The sequence below is a fragment of the Ochotona curzoniae genome, unplaced genomic scaffold (assembly GCF_017591425.1).
Source record: "Ochotona curzoniae isolate NIBS_2020 unplaced genomic scaffold, NIBS_Ocur_1.0 contig_2692, whole genome shotgun sequence".
NCBI lineage: Eukaryota > Metazoa > Chordata > Mammalia > Lagomorpha > Ochotonidae > Ochotona > Ochotona curzoniae.
Window position 1 is genome coordinate 8,545,376 of NW_024465556.1, and position 19,269 is coordinate 8,564,644.

The 19,269-nt window shown below is 39.7% G+C and overlaps 1 protein-coding gene across 1 annotated transcript in view; it reads right to left on the reverse strand.

Annotated features, from left to right (window-relative positions):
- The window catches only part of ANK3 (ankyrin 3), a 287,134-nt gene that overhangs the window by 193,219 nt on the left and 74,646 nt on the right, over positions 1–19,269 (reverse strand). The window contains exons 2-4 of the mRNA XM_040975812.1: positions 3,346–3,447; positions 2,880–2,978; positions 2,606–2,704 (exon numbers count right to left, since the gene is read on the reverse strand). Coding sequence (XP_040831746.1) covers positions 2,606–2,704; positions 2,880–2,978; positions 3,346–3,447 — 300 coding nt within the window. The remainder of the gene's footprint in view (positions 1–2,605; positions 2,705–2,879; positions 2,979–3,345; positions 3,448–19,269) is intronic.

Here is a 19,269-nt window from a genome sequence, read left to right on the forward strand (position 1 = left end):
TATAATAAGAAATTCTCAGTTTATAGCCTCTGTTTGTAGGAAGAAAATGTTCTATGTCCTATTTCTAAGACAAGACTTTTTGTAGTCTGGGAGTTTAGAGTCTCTCTACACTAGTTTTTGTTGGCAACTAAAACTTGGCTATGGCTTACAATTTTACTGAGCTGGAGATATTTTCTTAAATATTAATATCCCTGTGATGTTTTACATATGGCCATCTGCATGGAATCTAATCTCATTTTACATAGCCATTACTGGCTGCTCTAACAGTTCTGACTGAAGAGCTGCCATCACAAAAACTCCACACCACTGCACTACCTTGTCATTATTCATTCCACCCACAGAATTTATGCGGTTCAGAAGGCACAGGAAGGCAGGTGCCCCACACAGGCCGAGATGCTCTGCAGAGCAAAGCCTAGCTGCCGGCACCAGGGAATTTCACAGCTTATATTCTTCCCCTCGCTGCATCATCAGTGTGGAATGTGGACAAACTGAATTTAAACCCAGTGAGGGTTTTATTTCAATGGCCACTTCTCCCAAACACCGGAAAGCAGATTTGAAACTACAGCTCCTTCTATAGCATTCGTCAAGAATGTGCGCAATATCTACGTGAAGGAGGCTTTGTTTTCCTCCCTTAGGAGAATCAACATGGAAGTGAAAGTGAGAGTGTTCCCATTATCTCAGAGCCCAAAACTGGACACTTCATCAGTAAAATAATAGTAATAATAATCATAGGGATAATTTTGAGAAAACGCATTTAGAAGCTGGCTGTTTCTATTGTGGTCAGCTGGTCTGTGACTCTCAAGATACTTTGCTTGCTAATTTCAAATCATCTGGAAAAGCATAGCTCCCCCAAGTGAAATTTCACAGAAAAACAGAGCAACTGGCACAGACTACGTAACAAAGCTCCAAGCAGAAGGCAGTAGGGGCACAAGCATGAGTAGCCGTGCCGCCGACGGCACTGTGCAGTCTCCGCTCCGGGACACGGGCAGTCAGGGGCTAGCAAGCTGTCACTAACGTAACGGAACAGAAAGTCATGGCAATTCCAGGGAAGAGCCGTGTTGCAGTGATTATCACACAGTTGTTGTAACCTGAGAAATTTGTTTTTTCCCCCCTCCGATCAGGACCCTGAGAATCTAAGGCATGAATACATCCTTCTTAAAAACAGAAGATAGGGCCCGGCGCGGTGGCGCAAGTGGTTAAAGGTCCTCACCTTGCCGCCCGGGATCCCATATGGGCGCCGGTTCTAATCCCGGCAGCCCCGCTTCCCTTCCAGCTCCCTGCCTGTGGCCTGGGAAAGCAGCAGAGGACGGCCCAAAGCTTTGGGAACCTGCACCCGCGTGGGAGACCCGGAAGAGGCTCCTGGCTTCGGATCGGCATAGTATCGGCCCGTTGCGCTCACTTGGGGAGTGAATCATCGGACGGAAGATCTTCCTCTCTGTCTCTCCTCTCTGTATATCTGCCTTTCCAATGAAAAAATAATAAAAATAAATCTTTAAAAAAAAAAAAAAACAGAAGATAAAAGTGGAAGCTGTGGAAAGTTTATATGACTTAACACACTACATTATGGTTGTGCTCCAGAATGAGTTCTCAGAATGAAGAATAAGCAAAGTGTGATTTCTATGCAGGAAAAGTGACTTTTCCATCAAATTCCTATGATAGTATACTTTCCTTCACTCCCTTATTTTCACAAGATAAGGAAAACTGTGACATTTTCTCTGCCTTCCCTCTTCCTCCTCCTCTCTTTCTCCCTCTCTCTCCCCCCGCCCCTCTCGTGTGTGTGTATATGTCTTTCATCCTCATCTAATCTTTCCCTTTTCAAGTCACTGCCTGTGAAGCATGTATCAGAAATTCAGCTTAAGTATTCACACGCTGCTTTGTCAAATGCTGCCAGAAAACCTGCTGCCTACAGCTGACCTGGGCACCCAGCAACTTTTTGACATTTTTAGTGTCTGTATAAATTGGGACTTTGGCAAAATTTGCAATTTTGTTCTGTAATTAATTTGTTCAATACTTAACACGTTGATGGTGCTGCTGATAGGTACCGGGGTACTTCTAAAATTGCACAGAACATTGATTTTAGGAACTAAGTGTATCTTTAAAATCAAACCATAACTTCTCATTTTCATGAAGTGTTTGAAAGTCACTCATATGCATGGATTTCAAAATCTCTTTTCCTGAAATAAAACTTATCATTTAATTCTATTTTCCACAAACACTTTGAATGCCCTGTTCTCATCCAGCTGGAAGGAGTGTGTGCATGGGGAGCAGTTGTACAGTAGTGCAGTCCTCAGTGGATGGTTCTGCTATGATGATGTTTGTTTCTCTATCCAATCAAGCCTATGTGGACTGAATAATGCTTCCCACGGCACACAGTATCATAGATGGATCATGTTTAGCAATCTCCACCTCTACATACAAATTGCATACACACGTACATATTGCACATGAAGATATGCATTGAAGTAACCTGCACTCACATAATTATTTCAGCACAGCTCTGAAGTATTGTGTTCTTAGAGGGCAGGAGAACAAAGCAAGCACATGACCCAAAGAGCATTACTTGTAAATTATAGCAAAATGTCTTTGCTGTCGAGTTGTGGTTTACCTGAGATTGTGCATTGACGTTCGCTCCATTTGTAACCAAGACCTTCACCACTTCCGCTTGCCCAGCCAAAGATGCTATGTGCAACGCTGTGTTCCCTTTCTGTAAAGTGAAAAGCAAGACACATCAACTCACCAAACTTTCTAACCTACCTCTGCTTGAAGTTCCCCCAAAAGAAAAAAGTTGATCAGCATAGTTATGCATAGTGGACCCTTATTCAAGGGCTGAATCCTGAAGTTGGCCAAAAACCAATAAATGCAGAAGATACGATACTGACCTTTGTGGCTGCATCCACGTTGGCCTCTCTCTGTAGCAGCTCGGAGACAACTTCAACATGGCCTTCTTTGGAAGCAAGATGGAGAGCATTCAACCCATTCTGGGGAAAGTGCAGGAAAAGCTTTACTTGGCACGTTGAAAACACAGCATGTAACAGTCTATCCAGAAATGCTAAGACAGTATTCCATAAACGAAGTAATTTGAATGAGAAATAAAAATGCTTGAAAACTAGATGGGTTGTTTTATTATTACTTGATAAATTTTAGGAATTAACTATTAACAGCCAATACCTGCACTTTTGAATGTTCTAACAGATCAAAGAAAAATTTCATCATGTCAAGCTGATAAAATTTGTAGGGAAAATAATAATTATTAATAACAAGAAACAATCTTGATAATATTTTAAGGAGTTTTAAGTCTGAATTTCTGACTAAAACTAAGTGATAGAAACAATAACCACAATTAACCTGATTGCAAATGTTGATGTCCACTCCATTTTTTATGTAGTCAAGAGCCTTTTCTAGGTGTCCAGCTCGAGCTGCTCTTAGGTAACTGGCATTGGCATCAGACTGAAACAAAAAGGAAAAGATTTTGGTGAAAATGCAGACCAACATCCATGTTTATCCACCCAACTCAGAGTAAAAACTAAAATACAAGGCCCTGCAACATATATGCCTTTTTGCAGCTTTTTGAACTATATATTTCTAACATTAAAACTAGTATCTTTAAAAAGTTAACAAGGAAACATTTTTTTTAAAAGTCATTACCAAATATGTGATATCACAGCATATTTTTAAGTGACAGAGAACAACTCATTATGTGTTGGTACCTTACATCAACACAAAACTTCAGAAAATGAAGATAAATCCTTTAACATCTGGATAATCACATTATAAAGATCTTAACATTCTCCTGTACCAGAAATGGAACACCTGTTTTATTTGGCTGTATCTAGCACAACAAATTTTTCAATCTATAGGCTCACAAACACATTTGATATTGCAAACTGTAGGCATGATTTTCTATTGTGTTTTCCTATGTTTTAGAACATGGATTGTATCTGAAAAGCATTTATAAATGGCTACACAGGTTATAAATGTACTTTCCATGGATTCTCAAGCTACAAAATTCTTAGCCTTGAGAAAGAGTTTTCTTAACACACACATAAAATTAAAACAACAAACAAGATGTCATTCACTGAAAGTTTACAGTCCTGGACTACCGCTAAACTCCAGCACCTACAATTGTACAGTTGAAACCACTTTCTATTAAAATCTTTAACAGAAGATGTGGGGAGAAAAGGACACTGCCGAGTTGAGCCTGAACAATTTATAAAAAAATTGTGCTCAACGCAATATAATATAGAAACAAGTTTTCCTAAAAGGCAATAAAACACAAAACACAAAAATCTTATCATCAGTTACAAATACAACCAACCAGGACATGGTAGAAATGAGGAAAAGGTATGTATCAGCCTACTGGTGGTTACTTCATCAAAGTCCCTGCTCAAATGCCACCTCATCCGGCAAGCCTGCCAGGCCCCGCTCCCCCCAGACAGAGTTTAATTGCTTAATATTCCAAAACATCAACTGCATTGAAACTTCTCAGGATTTATCACACAGTGCCATAGTTTATATTATAGCCGTGCTTCTTCCATTCTCAACCGTAAGCTCCTTAACAGCAATCAGGATTGGGTTAAGCAGCAGGCAACCAGAAAGGCACCAAGCTATAAGCTGCCTGCCTTTAAGAAACATCAGTTCAATCCTGGAAATCCACTGAGATGAAAATGCGATTCCACGCTTCCAAATGGTCTGTGGTTTTGTTGTGGACTAAGAGTTGATTTGGGGTGGGGAGCTTTGAAGCAAAGGCCACTGCCTCAGGGTTCCCCTCTACCCGAGTCTATTACAGCTGATGTTTCTCTGAGGAACATTGGTCCTCTAAGCCAGTGCTTCTGAAACATAGCACCACCAGAATCTTGACCAGAGCCATTCCTTGCTGAAATTGACAGTCTTGTTCATCGTCCAGTGTTTAACCACATCTTTGGCCTCTGCTGACCCAGAGGCCAAAACATCCCTATGTGTATCCAGGTTTGTCAAATGACTAAATACATAGCAAAATGCTTATTTAAAGACAGTAAGCTTAAGGAGGACTTAAATCTTCATCTTGCCTGTATTGCCACGTGCCCTAACCTGGCACAAGGCAATAACTCAGTGTTTAATATTCATCTTTCTGATTCCTCTGCAATTGGGAACATCCCCTGAATATAACAAGTGCCCATAAATGTTTGGTAAATGAATGGATCAATCAATAAATAAACTGGAAATAACAAGTAAAACATTAGGACCAGGAACAAGCCTTTCTTAATGACAACAGTAATCTTGACTGCTTCACTTGAGAAGGTCTTATACCAATGTGGCTTCCAGAGATCATCAAGTGAGCTACTGAGTCGAGTGCCCAGGAATCCACACTAAAACAAACATTTAAGTCCAGCATGCAAATAATTCAGTAAGAGTGGAAGGTTACCTAAGACAAGGACAATAAGAGATGAAAGTTCCAGTGGACAGTTTCAAGGAATTTAAAGAAAAAAAAATGCAGTAGCTGAAGAAGGGCACTACATTGAGAAGGCCAGTGCTTTGTGTATAAGTTCAGTTAGAGCTAAATGAGTTATACAAGTACAGTTCATGGTAGCACCAAGTCATGTGCTTGCTCAATGACTTATCAGTAAAGTTGCCCACATGGGCTCTCTGCAGTCCTGAGAACAAATAGCATCAGTCAGGATTTTTCAATTACTGCAGATAGCACTGAGAGCTTCAAACTCTAACTTGCAGAGCAGAAACACAGCAAATAAATACTTTGAAAGAGAGGTGTGAGACGTCAGTAAAGAAACTTTCAAACAGATTCAATATCTGCAGGTGTTTAGAACTTACATATACTTTTTTTCTCAAGTGTCCTTAAAATTTTCCCTGCAAAATGCACCACTGTAGCAGAGCCTTGAAACTGAGTTTTTCTCTATGATAGAGTTTGAATTTAATATAAAAAATTATTTTCCTCCAGCAATTGCACATCTATCCTCGAGCAATTTATGCATTATTTTAGGTTTCTTGGGATTCCTAAAATTGTTTGTCAATTTGTATTTAAGAACTTTTGCTCATATGGCAAGAAATTCTCTGGTAATTATCTTTACTATGTCCTTTTTGGTATCATAGTCTCTGCGGTAACTTCATTTATCATCTAATAAATTTGGGAAGTAAAAAAAGGGACAAGAACTTAGTGTTCTCTATTTTCCCCAGACCTTTGTCACATGCTAACAGATTCACCAAGCCAAAACAATACACCCTGCCTATTTTATATCTTCAATGAAAAGGTGGCGGAGGAAGAAGCTAGGAGAGAGAGGAAAAACCAAGAGGAATGAAGGCTGCCTTGCAGCAAATTTCCAGCCTAGGAAGTACAATCATTAAAGCCCACAAAAATAAAACCAAAAGCATCCCACTTTTACAACCTCAACCATCTACAGGTGATATGGCCACATCTTCCATTCCAGATATCTGCTGAATATTGACTATGTGCTAGTCAATGTGTCAATACTTGGCTATAATGCCATTGAAGAAATCAGATGTGGTACAAATAATGACTCATTTGCTTTCATCTTACTACCTTTTACTTTTTAAAATGACTTTGGGCAGGGCCCAGCACGATAGGCTAGAGGCTAAAGTTGTCGCTTTGCATGTGCTGGGATCCTATATGGGCAAAGATTTGTATTCCAACTGTTCACTTTCCTTCCAGCTCCCTGTTTGTTACTGGAAAGGTGATAGACGATGGCCCAGCGCCTTGGGACCCAGCACCCATATGGGGGACCTGGAGAAAGCTCCTGGCTCCTGGTTTTGGATTGGCTCAGCTCCAGCTGTTGCAGCCACTTGGGGAGTGAACCAGCAGATGGAAGGTCTTTTTCTCTGTCTCTCCTTCTCTCTGTGGATCCGCCTTTCCAATAAAAATAATTAAAAAAAAAAAAGACTTTGTGCAGCCTGTTTTCATGGCATAGCAGGATAAACAGCTGCTTGGTCAGTTTGGGTCCCAGGTGCTCTGCTGCGGAGCTGGCTGTGTTTAAGTGCCTGAGAAGATGGTAGAGGATAGTCTAGGTTCTCAAGTCTCTGGCGCCCATTGGGAGACATACATGGAAATTCAGGGTTCAGGTTTCAACCTAGTCTAGCCCTGGCTATCACAGCCATTTGGAGAATGAACCAGGGGTTGTCATGAGAAAGAGAGTGAGAGAGAAAGATTGCTGTCTCTCTTTTACTCCATATAACTTTAACTTTCAAATAAACAAATGAATCTTAAAAATAAATTGTTTTATATACATGCAGCATAAATACATATGCTCTTCAACTTGTGAAAAGGTTTCACTTCAATAAAGCTACTGTAATTTGAAAGAAGCATAGGCAAAATGTATTTTATATACCTAATTTAGCAACAAAGTACACTGTAGAGTATCAGCTGTCTCCTACTTGTGAACATGGGACCGACAGAGCTGGAACACACTGCAAATGCCCAGTATCATGAGAGAATATCCTTTTGCATAACGCTACATTTCCCTTACCTCAGCGACAGCCGCGGTGAAGTCTACCGTGACACATACATAGCTACCATTGTGACTAGGCACCAGAAAAGTCTTGATCTCCTGATTTCTTTCCCACAGTCCCAGGATTATTCCAGCAACCCAGGCACACACCGTTGGTGTGAATTTCTGATCAAATTCTCTTGTCTACTCTTCCTCAAAGTCCTTTCCAGAGAGTTACATGCAAGCATCTAATCCAACATTCTGTCGTGGAGATCTCTGAAAATTCTGTACTCTCATTTCAAAAAGTATTAATCATGATGTACAAAATATACCCAAAACAGTATATAGATGACCTATCTGCAGTTTAAACAATAATATAAGAACAAACAGCCACCTACTCCTCAGTTCCATACACACTTCTCCAAGATAAATACTACGTGGTTGACTATCTGAGTTTATTATGTAAGTGAATTCATACATTGCTATCCATATTTCTGTAATGTTGTGTTTCTTAGAGTCATCCATGTTGAAATTTAATAAGTCAACTGTCATTGCTGCTGTAGAAGATTCCATCATGGGATTATAACACCATCCAGTGATCTATCCTAGAATAGTTGGTGTTTACGTTACTTCTAGTTTCAGCCTGTAATGACAATGGCATTAAGATTCTGGCACTAGCTTTGCTGTCAAAACCCAGGAGTGTTTGAAGGTATTATCTTCCACTGCCCTTAGCATTAGCAGGAAGCTGGAGCAGAAGAGGAGCATCAGGACTCAAAACAGTACTCATATGGGACGCTGGCATCCCAGGCAGCAGCTTACCCCACTGCAGCACGGTCCTGGCCACAAACCGTGGTAATTCTTCAGTGCCATAGTTAATATCACCATATTGCAAGGAGGAGTTTGAGAACAATTCTGCTAGTTGCCTAGAAGCATCACCTATCCAAGATTCCTTGAAAAAATAAACGCTTGCCTTAAGTTATTTTTGGTTTTGTGTTAAAGAACACACAGATAAATTTAGACATTAAACTGGTATTGATATGAGATATTTCTCCTGGTTACAAATCCTCAGGAGGGTTTTTTTTCTTTTCTTCTTCCATCTAGAGACAAATGAGGTAGGCAAGTTTTTGCTGTGTTTAGATGAACTCATTTCCTATGCCTCCTTATATCCCTTGAGGCCCAGCACCACATGGGGTCTCTTACTGAGCCTGTCAGCTGTGAAAAACTAGGTGTAAGAGGCAGTCTAAGTAAAACTGCTTCCTGCTTTCTCATTATTGAATCATCATTGAAAACTAACTTTTACAAAAGTCACTGAAGAGGCAGCTGAGGGGGCAAGAAGAAGAGGGCTTGAGTATGCACTTCCACTCACTCGGTTCACTCTCCAAATGCACGCTAGGACGGGGGCTAGGACGGGAGCTAGGATGGGCTCAAACCAGTAACCAGGGACTCAATCCAGATCTCCCATGTGGATGGTAGGGATGCCATCACACACTGCCTTCCAGGGTGAAGTGAGCAGGAAGCTAGACTCAAAAGCAGAGCCAGATCTTGAACACAGGCACTGTGATATGGAATACAAGCATCCTGTTCAACATCTTAACTGCTACACTAAACTCTTTCCCCTGTTTCTGCTTTAAAAACCACAGTATTTGTGCCTGGCAGCATGTCCTAGTTGCTTAAGTTCTTGCATTGCAACTCACCAGGATCCTATATGGGTGCCAGTTCTAGTCCCAGTGGCTCTGGTTCCCATCCAGTTCCCTGCTTATAGCCTGGGAAAGCAGTCGAGGATGGCCCAAAGGCTTGGGTCTGGGTACCCACATGCAGACCCAGAAGAAGCTCCCGGCTCCTGGTTTCAGATCGCTCAACTCCAGCTGTTGCGGCCACTTGGGGAATGAATCAGTGAATGGAACATCTTTCTCTCTTTCTTTCCTTCTCTCTGTATATCTGATTTTCCAATAAAAAATAAATATATCTTTTTTGAAATCCCGAACACACAATATTTGATCCAGTTCCACCCCGGAAGGCTTCTTATAAATCCTGCCTAGTCTGCTGTCCACTGTATCACCCATCAATGGCTGTGTGACTGCCTCCTGGTCCTGGAAGTGACTCCAGGAATTTAAAAACTGGTGTAAGTCAGGCACATAGAGCTGCTGAGGAGTTTGCCAATAGCTGCTGTGAGATACTGGACAAAACAAGACAGGCCCTTACCAGGCTGTCTCTGGACAGAGCTGCTCTAATAGAAAAGGAACATTTTACAGGACTGGAAACAGTAATTTTTCTGAGATGTCGATGTCTGCCAAGCTCTGGTGTTGTTAAACTGCGGACCGGTTTAGCAGCAAGCTCCTGGGTCCCAGACAACAGCTCTTGTTGTGAGCAGTGAAAGGGTGAGGTTGGAGAGAAATACTACTACTTCAACTAGCACTTCCAAGTGGCTGCTCAGACAACTCCTGACAACACTGCCCGGCAGACTGCATGTGATCACTTTAGTTGCCAAACTTGAGTTATGAGATTAAGGGGCAAAAGTTCATCTGTCTTTGGTCTGTGAGTTCTGGTAGCAGATATTTATCAATTCATTTCTCCACAAAAGCATTACACACTGATATGTGTTCAAATTACATTTTTTTTTCATATTTTTTGCTCCTTAAAGCACCTTTTCTAGCAGCTGCCAAGTTGGTTTGTTAGTCACTTTGTTGTTGTTTGGTAAGACTTATTTATTTGAAAGGCAGTTACAGAAAGAAACAGCTTTATGATCTGCAGGTTAACTGGGTAAGTTAAACTGTAGGGTTAAGATAAGCTGTTTCAGAGCCTGGAACTGCATCATGGTCTCCGACACACGTGGCAGGGTCCATGGACTTGGCCTTCCCCTGATGTTTTCCTAGAAGCCTTGGCAGGGAGCTGGATTGAAAGTGGTGCATCTAGGACTCAAATGTGCTCTGATATGGGATGCCAGTGTTGCAGTGGGAGCTTAAAGTGCTGTGCTACAACACCAGCCCCTGTAAACAGGTTTAATACTTATTTACAACATGCCTTATATACATCTTGCCAATAATAGTCTTGTAGTAATGAGAGATATGATTGGTACTAACACATTGTAAACCCACCTAGTTGAAAAACAGAATCCTTTTAAAGCATTCTCTATGGATTTCATCAGCAAAATGCTAACTCTGAGAGGAAGTAGTTTTTTTTTTTTTCCAATATTAGGTTAACTCAGAACAATACCTGCTTATCCTCATTTAGCACTCACAACACAGTGTCAATGCATAGGCTTTTCACATATGTGCAATGAAAACAATAGAAATTTAAGTTCACAGAACTGTAATGTTCTGTTGGCAATGCTTGCAGAAGTTAATCTCATGTGAAGACATTTTTTATCCTACGTGTTTTCTGATGAGGTGGACCGAGCACCTACAGAGCTGCAAACAGGTTCTAGGTTGGTACCTGAGTATTTAGGATGTATGAGAATTTTAAAGCAAACCTCCTTAAAAGACTTTTCTTGGCATCTTCAAATGTACAGTTATATAATGAATGGTAGAACTAGCAAGCCTAATGGGAGAACAGTAATGAGAAATGCAGAAATCCAAAGTGGAAGCCAGAATTTTTGGGTGTAGCCAAAGGGCATGTTTTTGGTACATGTTTTAGGCCACTTCACATTTACTACTTTTGTAAACATTAGATGTGACTCCTTTTCTCTCTCTGGACTTCCACAATCCTCATCTTTGCTATTTTTGTGCCCACTATCTTCTGAAGATACATAATCATCTTGTAGTAGGTCTTTGTTCATTACTCTGAGAAAGAATTATTAACCTGCTCCACGACCTTATAATCTAGCTGTGCAGACAGGAGCCAGGCTTGGGTCATGAGGAACTGTGGTAGGTGGACCCCCCCAGACACATTACTCCATATTGGATGCTCAGGAGATGCTAAGCTGCAGCTGAGGTCAGAGCCATTGAATTAGGTAACTGTCCCCATATGGCTGCATGCCACTATTCTCAGAAACCAAGGTTTGGAATCAAGTGCCCCATCAACAGATGAGTGGGTAAAAAAATATATATATATGCCCAGTAGCATAGTATTCAGTCATAAAAAGGATGAAAGACTTTGATTTTCACTGCATGGATGAATCTGGAGCACACTGTTTAAATGAAATAAACCAGGTAACCAGGACAGATACCACATGCTCTCACTCAGAGGTGGAATCCAAAAAGCATATCTTGAAAGAGAGAGAGAGAGAGAGAGCGAAAATAGTAGTTGTCAGAAACTAGGATGGGAACTCGTGGAGAAGAAGATATTGGTTAACAGATACAGCATTATAAATAGGAGGAGTAAGGTTGGTGTTTTGTTGCACAGTAGGACAACCGCAGTTCATAACAAGGCAGTGCAGATTTCAAATAGCCAAGAGAAGCTTTTGAATATGCTCATTAGAAAGGAAAGAACACACTTGAGGTGATGGATTGCCCATCACCCTGTTTGGGTCATTACACAGTGTATACATTGAAATAGCCCACTGTATTCCATAAATAGGTACAACAATTTTGTCTCAACCAAAACTTTGATGCAAGGCTTCTTATCTGTTACTTTATCCACCCAAAATTACTGCCCCATGTTGCCAAACCACACACATCTCTGTGGCCATAAAACAGGAAAGGATGGAGGACGGGAGGTGTAAATATTAACACCAGAATTTAGAAATCCGTCCTAGAGATTGTAATGTTTTACATGAAATGAAGGCATGTCAGCACACCTTCAAAATGCCTTTCTTTTCCATTTCCTTCTTATCCTTTAAAATTTCCGTGTCACAATATCATTTGAAGAATATTCAAAATCTACTCATGCTTTCAGTATGGGGGGACTTCCAGAGTATGAGCCTGCTTATTCAAATTCCCAACTCTCCCATGTCATTGCTCCATAAACAGTGACCTCATATACCAAATACACTTCTGAAATATAAATGCAGCTACTCTGCAGAACTCATGATCTAACACCGGTGTTGACACAGTAAGACAACTTCCAGAAAAAAGAAGTTGAGTGATTTGAGAGTCACATTCTTTGAAGCTTTGAGCTTAGACACAGAGCAGTGGCCCTGTCCATACACATGCATGCACACACACAGGGGGGCAGCCATGGCTCTGTCCACAAATACACACATACACACGAGGGGAGCCAGCCACAAGCCGGACGTCATCTCGGTTCACTGTTGAAATGAGGTCACACATGCAGGGCCTGGTGAGCAGCCCTACTCTGGGATCTCCACCAGTGACACCCCAGCTGCTGGTATGTTTCAACCCTGCTGGGTGTGTCTGTGTAGCGGCCCCTCTGAAGGCAAAACAGCATTCCCATCTTCAACCCTAAACAGAAGGGAATGGAACCGAGTCTAAGGCAAACACAGTGCTGGCAGGGGTTTGTTTTCATTGTGGTCATGTTTTTAACAGATTAACCAAGCCGATAAGACCCTTCTTCATCCAACGTGTCTGCTGTGATCCGGGTTATAGCAAAAGGACAACTAGGAATCTAGTGAGTGGGGGATGTATCTTCTCACCCAGACTTCAAAACCCTGCACAGTCTCTGGATATGAATTAGAAGCAAACACACACTTAGAAGAGAGATTTTGTACATGGTTGTTCGGGAGGAAGGGTGCACACATCAAGTGCTGGGAGTTGCCGGCCAGCCAATGCCAATATCCCCTAAAATAGCAGCAAGATCGCGTTCACTTGAGTTTGTGTGAAATTGTCTTAGTCCTGATATGTGCCAGTCTATGGCAAAATGGTTAACCATTCTGATTTTAAACTTCTGTATTTCTCCATTGTGCAGGTCGAAAGGCATCTTAGTATGCTGTGGACACTGAATTATGGTTAAATGCCCTAAATTCAGTTAGGATTCAGCAGAAGGATTTTAGATGTCCAAAGTTCCCTCCCACCCTAAAATCTGCAAACAATGTGCAAGGTACAAAGCTCCCACTGCTCAGGGTAAATGACTTACTTCCCAAATGAGTGAAAATGAGGAAGCGTTAATACAAGCTTTTGTTTTGTTTTGTTTTTTTTCTGGCCAGGGCAAAGATGTAGATCTTTAGTTGGGATGGTTTTGAAATTTGAAGTTAAAACAAAATTAACTGCTCATTTTATTCCACCCAAGGAAAGTTTAGGATAGGAAAAGTTTATCCTTGCTTGCATATGGGTGAAGCTGTAAGAAGTAGAGCTGTATCCATTTCAAAATCAATGCAAGCTTATCTCTGTTTTGAAACACAAAGATTCCAATAAGTAAGTAAGCCTGGAATATAACCAGAGATGGAGAAATCATTTCAGAGAAGTACATTTTGCAGGGCTCTTCATGAGTAGACTTGTTAGAAACGTCCATTTTTTTTGGGTTATGTTGCTGGTTTCCCCTTTGGACAAAAAGCAATAGGAACACAAGAAAACAACAAATCTAGCTACAGCATTCAGCAATTCAGAATATGTAACAGCCATGATGAATTTTTTTTTTCCTATTGTAATTTACAAAATTGCAATGTTACTATAAACAGTCTTTTAGATGTTTTAATTATGTTTATTTCATGGAGTTATTTTCCCCTTTGAGTTAAATTAAGACTGCAATGGATGGCTGAATAAAACAGTTAGCAGTCAATGTTTATGTGTCATTTATAAGTTCTGTGGACAGGCTCCCCCCGCCCCACATGTGATTCAAAGCCCTATCCTTTGTTAGGCAGAAGGCTGAACAAAAAAAGCAGAGTGTCACTGGTCTCAAACATTCTCATTTCAGTCCATCTCTTACGTTTTCTTGCTATGCTTCATCTTATTTGTCTCAATTCTTTCTCATATGAACATATCTTTTAAGAAATTCCCTTTGGCTCTTCTGGGAGCTCCCTCAGAAATGCTGGATGCACAAGCTGTGCTTGCTTGTTCATCCGTCTTAACACCAGCCATGGACCTCTAGCTCTGGAAGGGCCACTTGGCAAGGATGCCATCCTCCCTCCATTGGTAGGCTGTCAAAGCATCAGATATACATGAACATGTCCTTCAAAGCTACACATAATCTGAGGGTCCAGAACTCTAACTTAGTAAACATGTAAGCCCATATTCAATGCAGTAATCAAGAAGTCATAATCTTAATAAATGTCTTGCTTTGTACTGAACCCCCAAAAGGACAATTCTATTCATTAAATTTTTTATTTATATAAAAGAAATAAATTTCATGTATTTCATATAGAGCATAATAACGATACTTCTCACCCTATCCTCCTCTCCCTCCCTCCCATGTTCCTGACCACTCTTTTCTTACGTATTTTTAAAAGATTTTTATGATATACTTTTATTTTATAATCACAAGTTTAACTTTCCACTAAATACAAAATTTGACAAATATTAAGTAGAAAAGTCAGTTACTCAGGTGTATAGACAAGAGTTATAAATACTCAAACATCAAGATGTCAATTTCACTCATATACATCACATTTCTGGTACATTGTGTATTAGTTACCACAAATCAAGAAAACACAATGTTTGTCTATTGGAGGACTGGCTTATTTTACTAAGGATAATGGTCTTCAAATACATTTGTTCTGTTGTCAACGATAGGATTTCGGGGGTTTTTTTGTGGCTGAGTAATATCTCATTAAAGTGAGATTTCACTTTTAATGTACATCTTACATTTTAAATGTATTTAATTTATGAAGGAGAAGGGTGGGGAACATCTTTATCTGCTGATTCATTCTCCTGCTGTTTGGATTGGCTCTGGTAAAAGCCAGGAGCCCAGAATTCAATCCCGGATTGACAGGGCCCAGGTAACTGAGCTACTACCTATTGCCTCCTGGGTCCCATATCAGCAAAAGCAGGAAGTACAGCTGAACTCACACTCAGACTCTGATGTAGGGTAAAGGCAATGCAAGCAGCATTGCAACTTCTAAACACCTATTTACTGAAATCACTAAAAACAGAATTTGGATTCTTTGGCTTAGTGGTTTTCCCACTATCTCATGACATAAGCACAAGGATGAATCAGTCTACAATGCTACTGTTACTACCAGTAAAATGACTTGGCTGCATTTATTCCAGCCAGGTCACCAAGCTGAATGCCATCTCCAAGATCAAATGTCCAAACCATCTTTTTTGCACACTGTCATTCATGCATGTTTTCTCTCTCCCATTCTGTGTATCCTGCGTGATGCATCTTGAGGTGACCAGTTCCTCACACACGAAAAGGGTCAAAGCTGACAGGCAGCTCTGACTCTTTAAATGAAATGCAATAGTACTATCCAGGAAATATTTGGCAATCTGTGGGAACATCTACTCACAAAATATACTAAATTATTGTAGAGCTTGCCTATACAAAGTGCACAGTCCATCAGGAATATGCCTTAAGAGACTCAGATATTACTGTTTATCCTTTAGGAAACATTTAGCAGCAAGTTTCAGCATTGTATATGGCAGGGTACATAAGAACACATCAACAGCTTGGGATTTTTCCATTTATTTGGCATGTAATGAATCAGCACAAAGATGCCAGGGCTTCATGATAAAGGATCCTTATTATGTAGGAGGTACTGGCAAGAGTTCTAAAATATTTTATCCAAGGAACTATTCACATTTCAAATATAGCAACTAAAAACAGTGATAAGCTAAAATTGGTCTAGGTAATAGGAGAAAAGAGAAAGCATTTCCTTGAGTAGATGAACATTTTCCTAATAGGTTAGAAAACAAGTTGCTTGATTTTTAAGGTGAATAGATGCAATATTTTGAACACAACTATTTTCTTGCAAAGCATTAATATACTCTGTGTGGTGAGAGTAAGCCAGAAATGATAATATATTGGACTGCAGCTTCCTGGTCAGATAATTAAATGCCTGGAGTTCAAAAGTCTCGAAAAATTCAAAGGGGAGGCCCCTGGCACCAGAGGGAGAGGAGGTGTTAGTTAAAGGAAAGCTTTTTGAATACAGCATCTTGAAATGTGTGACAGCTGGTGGAGATGCAGACTTCCTGAAACTGTTGGTAAAAGATCTGTCTTTTATGGGGAGGGAGGCTAAGATGGGGAACTTGCAGAGAAAAAAAGTATATCCAAATATTATAACACTTTCCTTTTAAAATTTTTCCTTTCTGTCTAAATGTGAGATCAACTAAGAAATGTGAGGAGTCTTCGGTGAAAGTATCAGAGTCAGCTCTTATCTGAATGATTGAAAAGTACATTTTAATCATTCAGATAAGTGTAAGTCACTGGTAAAGTCAGATAAACAGATGGATGAACTTGGAAATCTTAAACAATCTTCTAGTGACAGTTGCATTTTTCCTGGACAAGGCTTAGACGTGGAGGCATTGCCAAATTTTCACTGAATGCAATAGAAGGAAGAGAAAGAAGTAAATAGATTAAGAAATCTCTCAGAAAGTGAAAAAAAATGTAGAAAAAATAAAGCACGCGGTTGCCTTTTCTTATGTAAAATGCAATCCGATGAGTGGTCTTTATCTCAAAGTCTTCCAGGTAACCACTGATTGTGTGGTTGTAATAAGTTACAATATGACAGGTGACTTTTAGCTATTACAGTCTAAATGTTAAAATATATTTCAGGGATTCAGTGAGCCAGTCCCATATTTAAGCAGCAACCCTTTATGTATGAATGTAAAGAATTCAAGGTCTTGCTTTTTTTAAAGTGTCTTGTCGTGGATTTTGAGCAATATATCCCTATCATCAAGTACAGTTAGTTGATTTCAGAATCCAAATGGGCCTAGAATGCCTCAGGTCACAACCTATCTCTACAATTCAAATTTGTGAGATCCCGGTCAGGCATTTAAACTCACTCCAGATACCAAAGTTTAACTCATAGGCTGTTTATACCAATGAAGCAATATATGTAAAACATATAGAAATGGACTGGCATACAGTTGGCACCCTACTACTAATATCCTTGACTGCCACATTAAAATTAGTTATTCTGGCTTCTGAGTTATAACCAGGATGGTGGCAGTGAACAAAACTGGCTACACAAGGACTGAACCAATGAACTTGACCTCATTTGCCCACTGTTTTCCTCAATTAAGCTAACTATACAAACCAGGTCAGAGAGCATCACATTGCAATCTGTATAGGAGCTCTCAAGCCTGCTTGTTGCAGAATTCCTTTAAAATCTTAAATTTTACTGGGGACCCTCCTCCCAGAGAACCTTTGATTATGACAACTAATAAATACTGACATTTACTATATTTACAAAATAAAATAGACTTTAAATTTATCTGCTATTATTTTTAAACAGCAATAGCAAATATATCATGTGGTAACAAAATGATGAAAAGATAAATGTCAAAAGAATATGGTTAGATTTTTATATTTGCTTCCACATTTCATGCCGTGATGTTGTTGTTTCGGTCGAAGTATGGGTGGAAAGTAGGCATCGTGTAAGTTACATAGTTACGAAAGGGAGGACCTCACAGATGCTCTGGAGGAGTCTTAGGGACATTCAGGATTCTCAGATCACATTTCAAGAGGAGCTAGATGATGGGCAAAGATTCCAAAGAACGATTTCATGGTTTCAAAGTCGAAGATCTCCCAAGAGAGTAATTAAGTAATCCACCCATGACAGAGCAGGATGGTAAAAGTCTAACTTGATGGAGTGCTGCTGTGTTTGTGAAGCACAGACAAGGCTCACTCTAATATCCACCTCTTTACTGCCTTTGTACTACCTTGCTGAATTCCTTCTCTGAATTCCTACAAACACACACCTACCACACACTCAGACATGACTACCACACTTTCCCAGTGGATAACACTCTACAAGGAATGTCAACTGAAAGTTCTTGGAAATGGCATGTCAGAAATACCCAACAAATCTTCAAGTGGTGCGGCTGTATCAGCCAGATAACATTAAAGCTCCCTTTGGGCCACTTGGGTAAACACTGCTACAGATACAAATCCTCTATTCTGGGAAACTCCTAGGCTGGAAACAGGAATCTAACTTTAGTCACTAAAAGCCAATGAGGGCATGTTAATTTAAAGTCTTTTATACAGTTAAATGCTGATGAGAAAGTAAAAATGAGAGGCTATAGCTTTCAAAGATGAGAACTCATTTAAGATTCTAACATGCATGCAAGCTTTAGGGGAACAAAGTGAGTAAGACTCAGCGTATACTAAGCAATTGATAGTAGTCCAAATGGAACTTCTATCAAGGAACATCGTTTTCAAAATATGAAAGAGATGCTAATCAACTAATCAGCTGTATATCAGCAACGTTAGAACAATACAGTTAGAACATGAACTAATCAAGCATTCAAGACTTAATAAAGCTGAAGTATATCCAGGTTTGACAAGGCGATTTCTAACATGATTGACTTCCACAAACTGGTTGTCATCCATCACTCACTGTCACCTGACTAAAACAAATGACATTAGCTACCCAACATTATCTCTGGAAAGCTTTGCTATCATCAATATCTATACAGAATAATAAATACTGAAAATAAAAGGATCCTATTCTATACAAATCTTATACCAGTACTTATTTACTAAACATACTTATTTTCCTGATGAAATTTATACTAAATTTGATGCTATACCAAAAAAAACCTGAAACTGATGTTATGTAATTTAATGATACATCCTTAATAGTTCAATTCAATTGAACTATTTTTACAACTTGTATTTGCAGTATATGTTGAAAACCAGGGTAAAAAGAAAATGTGAAAAGAAATGGCACTGGGATAAACAGGCTATTTTTACTTTGTAACTAAAAACTTTTAAAGAGAATTACTGCCTGAGAAGGTATAACATTTTATAAAGGTGCTTTAAAAAGTTCACAGACTACAGAATTAAAACACAAATTCATTTTTAGAGTGAAAAATCTGGAATCCATGCATACAAATCATAGCAT